The sequence below is a fragment of the Erithacus rubecula genome, assembly GCF_903797595.1.
Source record: "Erithacus rubecula genome assembly, chromosome: 9".
Classification (NCBI taxonomy): domain Eukaryota; kingdom Metazoa; phylum Chordata; class Aves; order Passeriformes; family Muscicapidae; genus Erithacus; species Erithacus rubecula.
The window spans coordinates 20,665,776-20,681,261 of NC_136660.1; the positions used below are offsets into that span (position 1 = coordinate 20,665,776).

General features: G+C 35.6%; 1 protein-coding gene across 1 annotated transcript in view; it reads right to left on the bottom strand.

Moving 5' to 3' along the window:
- The window catches only part of KNDC1 (kinase non-catalytic C-lobe domain containing 1), a 56,145-nt gene that overhangs the window by 27,364 nt on the left and 13,295 nt on the right, over positions 1 to 15,486 (bottom strand). Inside the window, exons 4-6 of the mRNA XM_079312913.1 lie at positions 5,626 to 5,772; positions 3,462 to 3,579; positions 2,134 to 3,155 (exon numbers count right to left, since the gene is read on the bottom strand). Coding sequence (XP_079169039.1) covers positions 2,134 to 3,155; positions 3,462 to 3,579; positions 5,626 to 5,772 — 1,287 coding nt within the window. The remainder of the gene's footprint in view (positions 1 to 2,133; positions 3,156 to 3,461; positions 3,580 to 5,625; positions 5,773 to 15,486) is intronic.

The window sequence follows — 15,486 nt, forward strand, 5'->3', positions numbered from 1 at the left end:
TTTATTATGTTTGCTATTTTTTGTTAAGACCAACACAATTTTTCTAAATAGCATATTTTTATGTGGCAGAGCCTGAATATTTGCTGGAATCATTTACTAAAAAAAAGAATATAGAGCATGAGCCTATCAAAAGTTTATTCTATTGAGAAGACAGCTATAAACCTCTGATATAACAAAGAGCCACCACCCTGCTGTCTTCATTTAAGATGCTATGTATTACAACACTGCTTAATAGGGCATCTGGAATAAGAGTTACCTTTTTTAATTCACAGTGATTGTCTCGAGTTCAATCACAGGTGGGAGCAGGATTATCTCACTGTTAGTAAGAGCCTACTTTTTTCCAAGAATGAAATTCTGTTCAGGCTGAAAGGACACTTCATTTAAATTGATAAGGAAATATCTGAAGAAAAAGAAAACTTCAGATGAATGGCAGAATAACCTGAAAATGTATTTTGGTTTACTCTTCTGTGTGTCAGACTCAAGTGCTGCTGCAAAAAAAGCAAATGAGATTTTTTACAGCTTTTAATTTCATGTAAGAATTTTGGAAAACTATAACTCCAAGGAAGATTATTTTCTTAAAACTACCTTCATGCACCCAGACTTAGTTGCCCTGGTAATCCGGTAAGGACAGAATATAGGTCGTATTTCAACGGTTTTTTTTGTCTTTAAAAAAGAACCCCTAACACTACACTCAAATTATGTTCATAAGTGATGGCAGAAATAGAAATAATAAAAAAGAAATGTGTACAATAAATGGATTATTTCTCAGAGTCCAAAGAATGCACTTGCAGAGTCTAAATAAAGGATTCGATATGCATACAATGAATAACCCCCTCAGAAGGCAAAAATCACACCACGTGGTACGTGGTAAGTATCCACACTTACTATGCTCCTGAACTATAATTTAATAGGCACACCTGTTGAGGGAAGAGAGACAGGAGCCTGAAAAAGGGACAGATTCTTCAATTTGCTCTAGTTTTTGAGCTATGATGAACTAAAGACACTTTACACATCTGATAATTCTAGGTTAGTGCTCCAGTGGTGTCTGGGCAAGGTGAAAAGAGGGACAGACAGAGACTGAATAAAACCCTAAGTGCCACAGTATGAGATGGGCTGGCAGACAAGGAGAACAAGGCTGACTTGCCAGTAGACAAGCAAAGAAAAAACCACAACATCTTCACCTAAGAATAATTTCTGGAAATAAAATGTGTGAAGTTTGTGCTGCTCATTTTAATCATGCCATAAAAAAGCTAGACAAGGATAAACCACCCTGCAGTTTTAGCCAGGAGCTCTCCTACCACAGGAATTGTTTATACCTCTGAGTGTGGCACAAGAGAAAACCATCTAGTCAGAGACCAAACTTGTCCACCCTGAGATATGCAATTTGAGCAGAGAAGAGACCATATTACAATTATCTATCAACAAATTCTGGTAGATTCTCCCTCTCTTATTTGGCTATTTATAAAGACTTAATGCATGAGACAACACATCCATCATATTGTACACATATTTCAATTCTATAGCAAAACATACACAACAAACAGAGACGGCAATTTAAGAACACAGAACGAATATAACATATGTACAATTTCCAAAAACTTAAAATGCACATGTAAGATTAAGAAAATGCAGACTCTATCCTCCTGAAGCTGATGGGATATTGCCATTGATTTCAATGAGGTCAGGTTTACAGTCAGGAATTCTGCAATTTTCATAAGCACCTGGGAGGCTCACTGCAAGGTGGTGAAATTTATGCATTGACAGTAACATGAAGAGTTAAAAATACGTATGCTTTGGTCATGTTCTCTTACAAATATAATCAGTTGTTAAGGAATGCTGCTCTAACACACTAGCAAGTAGATTCCATTTGTAAAAAAAATTTAAAAATTAAAATGGAAGTTGGTTTTGCAACAGCATAAATTTCACTGTAGCTCTTTACTTCTAAATTTAAGAGGAAAAAGGGATCACCATGTTTCCAATATTAACTCTTAAAAGTGTGCAGACTAGCAAAATACCATTTTCTGGGATGCTAAAGGGGACAAGGGGAGGGAAGAAATCACATAGTGTTTAAGTCATCTCATCTCCACATAAGTGACTACAGCAACTATATAACGAAGACTTTATTTTTACTACCTGCTCATTACTTTTGATTTCTGAACCTCTGCCTCCACAAAGATTATCTTCATTATTGTTTGCACTCATCACACCGTTGCTTAATTCTGGTGGCCTAATTACGTTTGATCCATGTCTGTTCCCACTGGGTTTTGTTGTTAACACTGAATCCATCTTGTTAAAATGTGGTACATAATTTTCATTTGACCCTTGAAAAGTTTCAGAACAGTCTTCCAACACCATGTAGTTGTCTAGCATTTTTGCTCCAGCAATTGACTGGTTTGGGTCTTTCAGCATATCAGCTGGTTTTAGCACTTCAGAGGTAGCACCAGAAGAGTCTTCTTTGTAATCAGATGAAGAAAAACCTATCTTTTTACCATTCATAAATGACATATGTTCTTCTAGATTCAAGCCAGACACTTGTGTGCATACACATGACGCTTCTAAATGACAATCATCAACTTGGTGATTCTTTGATTCTATTTCTGGTGGACGACTGACAGCAAACGAATTGAGATTTCCCTTTGAAAAAGCAACCTCATTATTATTGTCTAGATGTAGTGACTCTTGTGTTATGAAGTGATTTTTGCTATCTAGTGGTCCACTGTTGGTTACAGAAGTAAAAAAGTTATTTGTATCAGCAAGTTCGAGTGGTAGCTTTGGAAAGGTTTTCATTTTTCTCAAAGAACCTTTCTTAAAAACGCCATCTCTCTCCAGGTCAATAACACATGATTTTATATCCAAAGCAACACTAGCAAAACTGTCAGCATACACTGCATGTTTGTCATCTTCTTTGCTCTTTTCAGTTTGAGTTGCAAGTTGAGAATGTTGAGTTTTCTCATTATCCAGATCAATTTGCATTTCCTTTAAACCACTTTCTCTGCCAGTCACCATGGCAACTACAGAAGAGTTGTTATGACAGGCAGTCGTCACCTCTTCCGCTGCAGACGAATCACCTGAAATGTTGTTTTTCTCATTTGAACAGAATTTAGATCCCAAACTTCTCTGACACATTCTTCCCTTCCACATGTTATCACAGACATCTAGATACAAAAACAGATGCTTATATTAAATGTGTATTTAGACCTTCTAATCTCTCCTTGTAAATCTTAAGTTGTTTTTTAATTTCTGAACAAATCATTCTGAATTATAAGGGACACTTTAAACATATAATGTTAATTAAGAGTTGCATGTCCCTGTTTCCTCATTACCAATCTACAAATATTTACTAATGATTTGTTGTAATCTAGAAAGGAACCTATAACAGGAGAGCACACAAGCAGTCTTTGAAAAATCATTAGATATGTCAGGCAATCTAAAGTTTTAGACTAAATATATTTTAAGATTACCTTGAGAAGCACCAAATGATTCAATTGAAAGAACTCTTCTTCCAACAGCAGACAAGCTTCGACAAATATTACTAGATGAAGCAATCTTCATTTTTTCTTCACATAATGACAAAATGCTCTAGAGAAAATAATGTTAAATATTTGTTTAATAATAAATAGATTTGTGAATTTTGACTAACATGAATGATGTTAATTCCCACAGTACATCTGAATTTATATGATGCTTCATTGGAGGTCTTTCTTCTCCAATTCTTTATACTGTGTGTTTCTATTATGTGGCTGAATTAATTTCTCATTTGTACAATACAATTTAATACAATTCCAAGTTTTAGCCTACAGTTAGAACATTAAGAACAATAGATGAAAGTTATCTTAAATGCTATCCTTTATGAATAACATAGTGAAAATGCAAAAAGCTAGTGCTGATTACTTTTTTAAACAGCCAATGCCTCACTTGAATTCAGTGACACAGGCAGGATAATGAATGTTTTCATTACTGAAATTACATTAAAAATAAATCCTGAATCTTTTAAAAATGGCAAAATGCAAACATCTAAAAAGCAATATTCCCAGGAAGAGAATGCAATCATTATCAGATTACAAGAAGTAACAGTACTTCATATCTCTAACCTGCAGCCTGAGCACCATTTGATGGCATTAGCATTGGTCTCACACATAATTAACTACAGATATTCACACATTTAAAAACCTGTCCCTTTGGGCAGGATGTAGAAGAGAGCTGCCTTTCCAAATACATCCCACCATTTCCTCAGTAACTATTCCTAGATAAACACTGATGAGACCTCATACAGCTCTCAGGAGATGCTCTCACTTTCCCATTAACCCACTCAACTGCTCCTCTGCTGTTGTGCATGGAAGGAAGAAATTGGTCCTGTTGGTTCACATATGGGATTGAGGAAGGGCAGGAAAATAGTAGACAGGTATTCAGCTGTGCAGAAGTCTAGCAAAATGTCTAGAAAAGGTCTAGGGATTTTCCCTCCATATAGCTACCACAACTCTGTTCACACAAGAAAGTGTCCAGTGGAAAAGGAACATACTCACAAAGTGACCCTTATATATTACCCAAGCCAAATTATTTTTGGGATGATTTAAATAGGCAGCAACAGACTTCAGAGTCTACAGACCACTTGGAGATGAGAGGGGGCTATACAATCCCTCCTCTGACAACTTAACAGTAACTTAACAGTAAATGAATAGAAACAGAGCAGCTGACCAAGCAGGCTCTGTATTTGGTATGGCCTCCTGCCTGGGCAGTCCTCAGTCAGGGAGCCAATATTTTTTACTTTATAAAAATGAATCTGTGAATTCTTCTGTTGTAGAACTTTTTCTGCAAAGTACTGATCATAGGTGTTACACCATGTAGAATATACACTATCAGCTCAGGAAAATTAAATACTCACACTGTCCCTAACCCACCCTCCTTCCCCAAAAAAAGTAGATAACACTATTTGAAGTGGAAGAACTGAATCCAACAAAAGTCACATAACTGCACAACTGTTATTCTCTGGTTACATTCTCATAGTCTGCAAAAACATTTTCACATGAATGTCAAATAACTCTATCAGGTAACCAACATTTAGAATGTAAATTCTTTGAAAACATCAGCTTGAAAAATCCTATATAGTTTCAAATTCTTTCTAACAGCTAAAGGTAAAATAAGAGGCTAAATGGAATAAAATGAACAACACTACTTTGAACATGCCAAGGAACAGAAGTTTCCTGGGGCAGGGTCCCTATATCCCCTTGTTAAATGCAATCCAATTATCACACAAATTTCAGAGCATAATGTCAATGCTTTTTTTTTTTCCTAATGACACTGTCTCTCTGCAAACCAAATATTAAATATGAAGAAAACAGTTGATGAGAAAAATTAGATCTACCAGTGTATTCACCCAACCTTCTTAGAAATCCAAGCACTAACACCTACATCTACTTTTCAGGTTCCATAACCATTAGAGTGGGAAAAAGGATGAATTTTTGCAGAGTTGGGAAGACCTCAGCTTTCTTGCAAAACCTGAGCATAGTGCTTATCAAGACTATCTTGATAATTACAGAGATTAATGAGATGGAGGTCAATAAGCACACATACAGAAACATTAGTGTCGCTTTTTTAAAAACAAAAAATGATGTAGAACTGTTTTACCTCAATATCTGGCCTATTTTCAGGACTCTCTTCTTGCATTTGTTCCAGTAGAGCATGCAGATCTTGTCCAAATTCTGATTCTGTCTCAGGTTCTGCAATATATTCTATTGCTGCTTTCAGTGTTGCACCCAAAGAATAGATGTGTGCCTGCATGAAGTTTAGAAAAAGACATTAAATATGCTACCAACTCTCCCTCCTGCCACCAAAGCTTCAAGATCACACAAGCTTACACTATTTTCAATTTTAAGGTATTGTTTACTGGAAAGGTGGTTAAATTTAAACATAACAAACAAAACCAGCTTCAGACCTACTTTAGGGGATATACTTGCTGCAAACAAAATGAGATCTTGTGGGGTGAGTTAGAACTCTTTTTTTCCCTTGTCAATAATCATTATTACAAGTATTACACCAGGCTACAATTAAATTTACAACTGAGAACCCTGTGTTTGTGTAAGTATAGTTTAAAGTTAGAAGCATGCTAAAAAGTTTGATTGAAGGGAGATTAAAGTGACATTCCTCTTAGCAGAGAAACAAAATATTAATTTGAAAAAAACACCTTTTATATATAGTAATATTTTATGAGTACTTTTATCAACCACAAAGAAAAGGAGAGGAAAAAATACAGCATAATGCCACTTGTCACTTATGACAGAATTTTTAAAAATACTCCATGTTTTCCATCTCTGCTTCTCTTAAAGCCCACAACCTTGTGATGGGTTAGGGTTAGGTGAACCAGTGCTAATGCAGCAGACTTCCCACACAACACAGCTGCCCCTTAATTTTAGAAGCATCTTGCTTCTTGGGGAAAACACAAAAAAGAAAAAAAAAATTAAAAATACCTTTTCAGATCTGCTTAAGTAATGGTATTTTATCCATGATAGCCTGTATTCCATATTCCCTTCATAGAATACATTTCAGAAAAATTTATAAAAGTGCAAGTTTGGATAAACATTTCAATGGTGATGCAGCATAGCCAGGAATTCAAATGTACTGAACACTGTCCTCTGAGGATTACAGATACATCCATAAATAAAATTATGACTGCACTTGTACATTAAATTGGTTTAAATGCATTTGCTACACACTTTACCATCTCTCACTTTAGAAAGAAAACTGACTTGAAGGTCAAAAGTAATTTCCTTCCTCTACCCACCCCTAACTTTCTCATTAAGGTGTGTTTTTGTCTCCAAATTGCATGAATTGTACTTTTTCCACAGGTATATTTGTAGATTTACTTTCCAGTGAGGCAGGACACCTCCATTGAAGGGAAATGTAACACCATGTATCAGGAAAAGCTGTGTGTGTGAGATTGGACAATTCCTCTCTTCCCCTTGCCCCTCCCATGTCAGCCCCAAACCAAGAACACATAACCCAGTGCTGACTGCTGGCTCTGAATTCTTGGTTTATTTTTGCAACATATCAAGATTAGGACAAGCATCAGAAGAGCAGCCTAAACGCCATCTGATCTAGATAGAAAAGAATTTTTTTTTCTGAAGCAGTAATTTCAGTCTCAAATTCTTCACTGTTATACAACTTCATCATTAAGCAGAAGAGGTAACTGAAGAGTTTGAGAATCTCAGAGGAGCTAAGACAGGAACCATTATTTTTATTTTGATGAAGCAGCAGAATGAAGGTCATTCATCTACTCCAATATTAAGGGTTACTTTCCCCGGCCCTATTCCCTGTGCCACATAAACTCCCATAACCCACTCCATGGCAGCAGCCCTACTGAACCACACCCTTGACAGACAACAATGTTTGTTTTTGGTGGGTTTTTTTTTTGGTTTTTTTTTTTTTGAAAGATGAAACAGATCAAGTCGGTAAAAGGTTACAAAACTATGAAGCCTGAGCAAATAGTCCACTAATGAGGTGATAGAAAAAAAGCTTTTCTTCATACACACCACAACCTTTACCCATACTTAATTCAGCTGCAGAAGCTGCACTCCACCTAGACTAACAGAGCTAGTCACAAAAGAAGAACAGTTCTTGTAAGTGGTTAAAGCTTGATGGTTTACAATCCACATAAGTTAACTTGCTATAAAATTAACTAGGTAAAAGTAGCATTACCCCAAGCCTGCAGGCCTGAAAAGGTAACTGTAACTGAGAAAGAGAGTTTAAAAATTTTCTAGATTTATAAACTTTAATATACTTCACTTGGTTGAAGAAATTTAAAAGAAATTCCTTCCAGAATAGGAACTTATTAAAAATACTGTTTTTCAGTAAGCGATGTCATTTTCCATTTTTCAGTGGACAATATAACAGAAAACTGAACATGAAGTGCAAAAAAAATAAGGAAACAAGGACAACTTAACAATATAGTACAGCTCCATTTAAAGAGCCTTTTGTATAAATGTAGCATTGCGCTGGGCAGTCTAATATAGATATTAGCTTATTATTAGCTTAACAGCTCCAGAAGTGGAACAATAAGATGAGGAGCTTAACTTTGATGGAACAAATGAATTTTCTTTTGACAAATGCTGGATGTGAATGTTATAGGACACAGCAACAAGGGCAAAGCAACACATTACCTCATCCCACGTTTTCCAATTAATTTCTGTTCACAGTGGGGTATAACTCCTTTGCCCTAGTCTGCCTTTAAAAGCACGAGTGTCTGAGATGCAAACAGACAGGCTTCAACTCCATTTTACTGTTCTGTTTCAAGGAAGTTCAGTGAGTCTTTTCTTGTACAAGAGAAAGACCAGTCTCAGACTCAAGTAAGATCTTTTTTCCCAACACACAGAAAGTTGCTCTGTTAAGGTACTTCCTTTCCTCTGTCATGCAGGAAAACTAGTTCTGCAGATGGTAGTTTTAAGCACTACAGCTTGTAACTAATTTCTGTGCTAAAACATTTATAGGGAATATGGACACCTTTCTCAACTTGAAACTTTCTTTCAAGTAAATCCCCTTTTTACCTTTCCTCTTTCCCAGTACTCCAAACACCACCACTACCACCCCAAAACAAAAAGAGGAAGGAAAACCCAGCTATCTAAATAATTTCCCCAGCTGGCTGTAAACACGGGTGACATTTAAGGTAATCCAACATAACCTTAAAAGTCAGTCCAAACCGGAGCAATGAGAAAATGAGTTTACAATCAACCACTAGGTGGGGCATTCCCCAAGTTAATGCATCAAAATGCTTCTACTAAGCACAACTGGGCTTAGGGGGAAAATTTAACTTCCTGGGAATGAAGAGCAAGATGAGTACATGCAATAAATAAAGCAAATTCTTAAGTATAAATACCTAAATCTTACTAGAAGTCACTGCTCTCAATGAAAATAATCTCACAAGCAAGCTAGACTTTTCAGTCTGTTCTGTGGAAAGTAACAAAGAGGAAAGGGTGGCAAACAACTTTTCTTCTGGTCAGTCAGAATTGGGACTGAATTGGCCATTAGGAACTTTATTAAATAATTAAGAGGGCCTTTTTCCTTAATTTCTGAAAGAAAACCCAAACAAAACCACTACCACAAAAAGAAACAAAATGAAAAACTCAACAAAACACTCCCCCCAAAAAATCCTCTCACACCTACTTGTTTTAAATTTAGATAAGGAGAAAAGCTTTTTGAATCATAATCATTTTGCATTAATAAAATAATAAGATAATAAGATTTAATATCTGATAAATAGCATACATTTCCAGAGAGATCCAAAAGAAAACCCAAATTAATCCAAAGCAATCTCTTCAAAATTGCTAAGGAGGCTCAGGAGTTAAAAACTAAATATCACTTGCTACAAAAAACATATAGACCATGCCAGCAAGAATGCACCACAGTGTCAGCTCCAAAAAGGATGGGAGGAAAGGGAGGAAGACACATTAGGAAAGCAGTTCTCCAGATTTGGTCCTAGAGACTACATATCCTCTTAGCCCAAAGCCAGGAAATGTAACAAGAATTGTAGGTAAACCACCATGGTATACACTACCAGGAAGGCCATCACAGAAATCATGTGCCCTTTAAGAATCCCAATGGCAACACAAAAAAAAAAAAGAGATGTTTGAAGAGAATAATAAGTATGATTTGAGCTAATAAAAACCCTTTCTGCAACATGCTGAAACAAGGGAACTCACATATTTCAGAGAAAAATTTGAAGTTCATGGCCATACAAGTAGCTTCAAATCAAAAAAACTTTTAATACTAGAGTGATTTCCAAGATACAAAAGCAAAAGAAGACAAAAAACCCCAAAAAGGTAATTCAAAAGGTGAAGATACTACATTTTTTTTTAAATTATCAGTCTAAGTACTAGAAGCACTTACCCAGGGCAAGGAAAGTTTCCACCGTCATGTTATAATTTTATATTATATTATAGACTTCTAGATTATATTATTATAGACTGCACAGATATATATACTTCCATCCTTCCACAATTCAAAGCATTTAAGGGTTCCATAAATGAAAGCTTATTTTAAAGCTCTAAGCTTTATTAAGAAATTCAAGGTAATGCTTGAGAAAATTACTACTGGGAGAAAACATTTAATATTTACCTATGTCATTCATCTATGTAGTCACTCCAAAATGTGCTGTTTATGTGCACAAGAAAGTCAGTAATATTCCTCAGTTAGAAAATGAAAGGGAAATAGGTCTATTATTTTCAATATTTTTCTTCATTACAAATGGACTAAATGCCTTTCTGCATAATAGTAATTACTGGAAGGTGCTATATTAAATATTAACTTAATGTTCATTTGGCACTCTGGTTGCCTTGATAATTAGTCTGCAGAGTGTGTTAGAATGCTCAGTCACTGTAGACTATTCACAAAATATACAGTCTAGCTTGAAGTGCTTAACAAACACTGGAATGTGCAGTTTGTCCCTCCTAATTACAGTTAATTTCACCTGGAAAAACTTGTTTCCCAAAAGACTTCTAAAAATATGGGGCCCACAATGCCAAAGTTTGCAGGTATTTTAACTCTCAAGTTTAATAACCTAACAAAAGTAAGTGAAAGCTTTCAAGTTTGTTTATGCTGTTAGGCAAACATCAGGTCATCAGTTTATATCACAAGACACAAGCAAGGTTTTTTTACCTAGTCCTTGCATTTTACTGGTTCTGGTTTCTTGTGATCTCTGTATCATCCAGTTTGAACTGAGAAACACTACTTGTGACATCAACCTAAACTCAGTTTTATATTTGCAGGCTTCTTGTCTGTCACAGTTCATGCCAACTGTTTTATTTCCATGAATTTGTCTAAGTTTTACCCCCATGCAACCTTTTTGCATCTATGTTTTGTGGCAAGAATTTCCACATTTCACAGCATAAAAAGGCAGTATTTTGTTTTAATCCACCCATGTACATCTTATTGCTGCCATCCACTTCTTCATTTCTGAGAGCTGACACTCACTCCAGGGCTGCTGCCACAGCACACCTCACAGATTTCTAGCAGAACTTATCCTTCAGGGCATTGTCTTCCAGGCTAAAGAATATTACTTGAAGCAACTGTTTCTTTCACAAATGCTGTTTCACCATCTGGTCCTGGAAATTTATGTTACTGCTAATTTTGTCAGGCTGGTCACTAATATATTCTGACACTCTTAACTGAGCCAAATTTTTAATAATTATCCATAAAGAAGAGTTGCAATGTATGAACCTACTGAAGGTCCTACAAGATTAAAACATGTTCAAAAGAATTACACAGCTTTTTGTCTGTCTTTCTTTGAAAAACTCTTCTGTATTTTATTCATTTGCGAACACTGCAGACTTTGGGTAGTATTTCTGTTTTGAGAGATTTGAAAAATGCCTGGTTTTCAATATTTTTGCAATTTATTTTTCCATACTTTTTGACTAACCTCAGGGGTTCTTTTCAGGTTCTTCTTTGACAGAAGATACATATTGTTTAAAAAAAAAATAAACCACAAGATACATTTACAACAGTCTCTGTGATACCTGCAAACATTATTTTAACAGCAATAAATTTTAGCTTTACATATGACTCTGTTGATTGTTGTCCATACAGTAATTTGCCTGCATCAATAGCAGTAATCACTTGGAAAACAAATACTGTCAATTCAGAGCTACACCCAGAAATGAAGAAAAAAAATTCAGATTTTTCAAATGGACCTCAGTACAGTTTCAAAAATCAGTTGTTACCTTAACCACTGTACTAAAGACACATATCTTAAGCCACTGACTGTAATCTCAGTAAAGATTCACTTCCCTCTTGGAAGTCACATGAAGATGAACATACACAGAATCTTGAGCAAATTTAAACCATGCTATTTGCAGGAAATTACTCATGTATCTGCAGAATGAAGAGACAAATTAAGAGCAGGTTTCTTACACTTCCATCCCACTTTAAGGCTCCCTTAATCACGAAGATCAGGCACCCCAACACAGATGAGTAGCAAGCACACCAACTGACTCCTCTCCTGCATGACTAAATATATTTATGACAGGTAAGGAAGAATAAAAAAAAAAAAAAAGAAAACCAAACTCTGCAGAAGACCTCAGAGGTTTAGACAGCAAAAGTTACGTTTACCTTTAACGCTTCTTGAACAATGGTATTTTTTAAAAACTCCCTTTGAAATGGAGTTTCATGTGTCACAGCTCTCCTTATGATTTATCAGCCATTAACCTCCTTACTTTGAAGTTACTTGCCATAGGTAATTCATTTATCACTTAATTAAGGTAACACAACTTATTCCCTGTAGGGATGGAAACAAGGAATCCTGAGAAACTGTTATGTGCATGCTGAGCAGACTGGCTCTGTCTTCTCTCAGCCTGTAGGATTTTTTTTTTTCATTTTATGGCAAATACAGTGTTATTCATAGTACTGAAGTTTGTTATTTAAAAAGAAAAAAACTACATTCTTTTAATCTCAAACCTAAGAGATGGTGCCTACTGGTAAAGTCTGTCACTCTGAGTAATGCATTCACACCATTCTGAGGAATACTTATTATATACTTTGGAGATAAAAAACTGAATTGCAGCACTTCCAATGGGCCAATACACTAGAATAGCATCCCAGTTCTTTTACCATGACAGGAATCAATGACATCCAGACTCTGACACATAAAATATTAATTATTGTACAATTACCAGTTAACTCTTTCTTAACAAAATAATCTATGTAGATTTCTACTTTTTTCCCCTATCAGGATCATATATAAGATGAACTGTAAAATGTAAAAAGCATTATATGCATATTATTATATGCATAATATCTTGCTATGACAACATTCAAATCACCAGTTTTCACAGAACAGCTGGAGGTGACAGAAGCAGCCAAGGAACAGGGAGCTCTCATCGTATATTATAGGAATGTAAACATTTGTTGGGGAAGGTTGGGGGCTGATTTCAGATTGATTATGATTTCAATTTGATTGTTTCACAGGGAAATGTATTCTGTAGAAGTAAACCTTGCTCCTACTCTACTCAAGCACAGAAGCATTATTACAGTTGAGAGAAAGGAGATGTTTGCTTGGGGTTTTTGGTTGTTTTGTGGGGCTGTTTTTGCTTCAGGTTTTTTAGTTTGCTTGGGGATTTTGTTTGTTGGTTTTGATGGGTATTTTTTGGTTTCTTTTCTGGGTTTTTTTTTTTTTTGTTTTATTTTTAAACTTGGTGAAAGGGCTGAAAATTCCAAGAATCCTGAAGTTTGTATATACAAAGAGATTAAATTCAAAACGTGTTGCAAGCTTATCTAAGAAAACTTAAGTCACATTCAATACATTTCCCAGGAGACATTATCCTCAGTTTCAAAAGCATGTTTGCAATTATTCTTCTAAGGTTTCCTGAAATGCTGTAACTAAGGACACTGACATGTGAGTAACAACCATTTTGTCACAATTCTGAAGGTTCTGTTGATTAAATCTCAACAACCTAATCCTCTACAACCATCTACTTCCCAGTGGAAACCGAACTAGTCTTGAAATTTTATCTGGAGATTAGGAAGTCATCTACCATCTACTTCTAAGTCAATTGTTTTCCAAACCTCCCAGAAACAGTGGAATTTATGAATGCTCTCACACACTGGTGAAATGGCTCTATTTTCAGTTTGTGCAAATGGTAAAAATTACTTGCCATTGTTTCAGGGAGTATAAACTATCCAGATCCAGAGCAGCAATGATCATGGAACTATTAGTTACCTGAATATCCATGTAAAACAGACACAAAATTAATGAAAGAGGAATCTTTTGATACAAAGTAATGATAAGGAATAATTCCATATTGCCTTTAAGGGTTTGGGCTTACATTTCAACAGCATTGTTAACCATGCTAAAGAGCAAATGATAGAAGTAGAAAGGCTCAGAGAAAATAAAGTTCTGTAAATAAGACCAGTATGATGATGGATCCATCAAAGAAATGAGTTTGAATGGGCAGCACCAGAAACTGACAGATAATAATGGTATCAGGACTAAAGAAGACAATTTCATCCAGAGCTGAGAAAGTATCAGCACTAATGAGAAAAGTTTACATGGAAGAGGCTGGAGACAACTGATCCAAAACATTTGTGCATCTTTAGCATTAAGAAGCTCAGAGATTTATGACACTGTGCATGTGTAACAGGAGAAAACAATTTCTTCTCTCTTCCATAGTTTTTTGCCCATGATGGAGACTATCCACAAATATATCCAACACAGCCCTTCAGGCTTCAAAAAAAGTAAATTTTAATTACAAGAACCATCTGTTTTAAGACAAAACACAAAGTCCTCTCTTCACTCCCAATCTTTTCCTCACATAACAAAAAAATATTAAATAAGATACTTAAAAATTACTTTTGTTCATCAGGGCATAATCTTCAGAAATATTAGGGAAAAATTATGTATCTTAACTTCAATAATGTTTTCTTATAGGAGTCTTGTAGCTGAGTAAGGAAGAAAGCTCAAATTCTCTTTGCTTTCATTGACCAGGTTACCTGTACAATAATTTTTCTTCTAAAGACATTTTTCTGCCCAGGAGACAGACTATTTCCAATAAAAATATGTCAGTCTGGAAAGCTGTTTCAGATTTAGAGGCAAAACTGTAGAAATACTGGCAATATGCTGAAAACATTTGCCAGCAAAGATCAATATGACAATTTTGTAACCCAAACTTTAAGACTAGGCAACAAGCTGTAGGTTTTTGAGGTAACCAAATTATCAACTTTAAGGCAGCCTAGGCAGTAATAATAAAAAAACAAGCAAACCCAAACAACAAAAAACAAAAAAGATCCCAATGGCCTCATTCTCTGTTTTGTTAACTTCATGTAAAGTAACTAAAGGGTGTTTGCTCAGTCCTAAGCTCCTGAAAGGAACCTCATTTGGGATGGTGATGTAAAAGCAAGAACAGGAAGATTGCATTTTCTCTTCTATAGCACAGAAGAGGCAGAGGCAACCAAATGAAAGTAATTTATTTTTGTCACTGAAGGAAAAGGCAGCTTTAAATAATGCTCAGAAGATCGAATGGTTTAGACTACAGGAGGAGATAAGTTACCATTTGCTGATGACAAGCCTTGCTGCTGTTAGATAGAATTAGTCTCAAGGGGAGACTACATGAAACTAAGGGCAACAGAGCTGAAGAAAAAAGGCACTAGGTGTTTCAAAAGACTGCTTCCCACGTCAGATAAACACAAAATCAAAAACCCCTCTAGGAGAACATATAAAAGTTTTCTTTTTTCATCCTGCACTGAGAGCTAAAGAAAGAATAGAACAATAGAGATAATCTCACAGTATTCAAAGCTACTGCTTAAAAAGACCAGCAAAGTCACAAAGACAAGACTTCCTTTATACTGTCTGCTGTTTGGATTTGGGAGAATGATGAAGGCTTTCACATTTACAGAAGGACCAACAGCTGAGACATGAGCACTAGGTTGGTAATGATCAGTTACTGAGAAATACTGCAGCATGAAACTGTCTGCCCAGTTTTCTTCAGTAGGTCTGACATAGATATATAT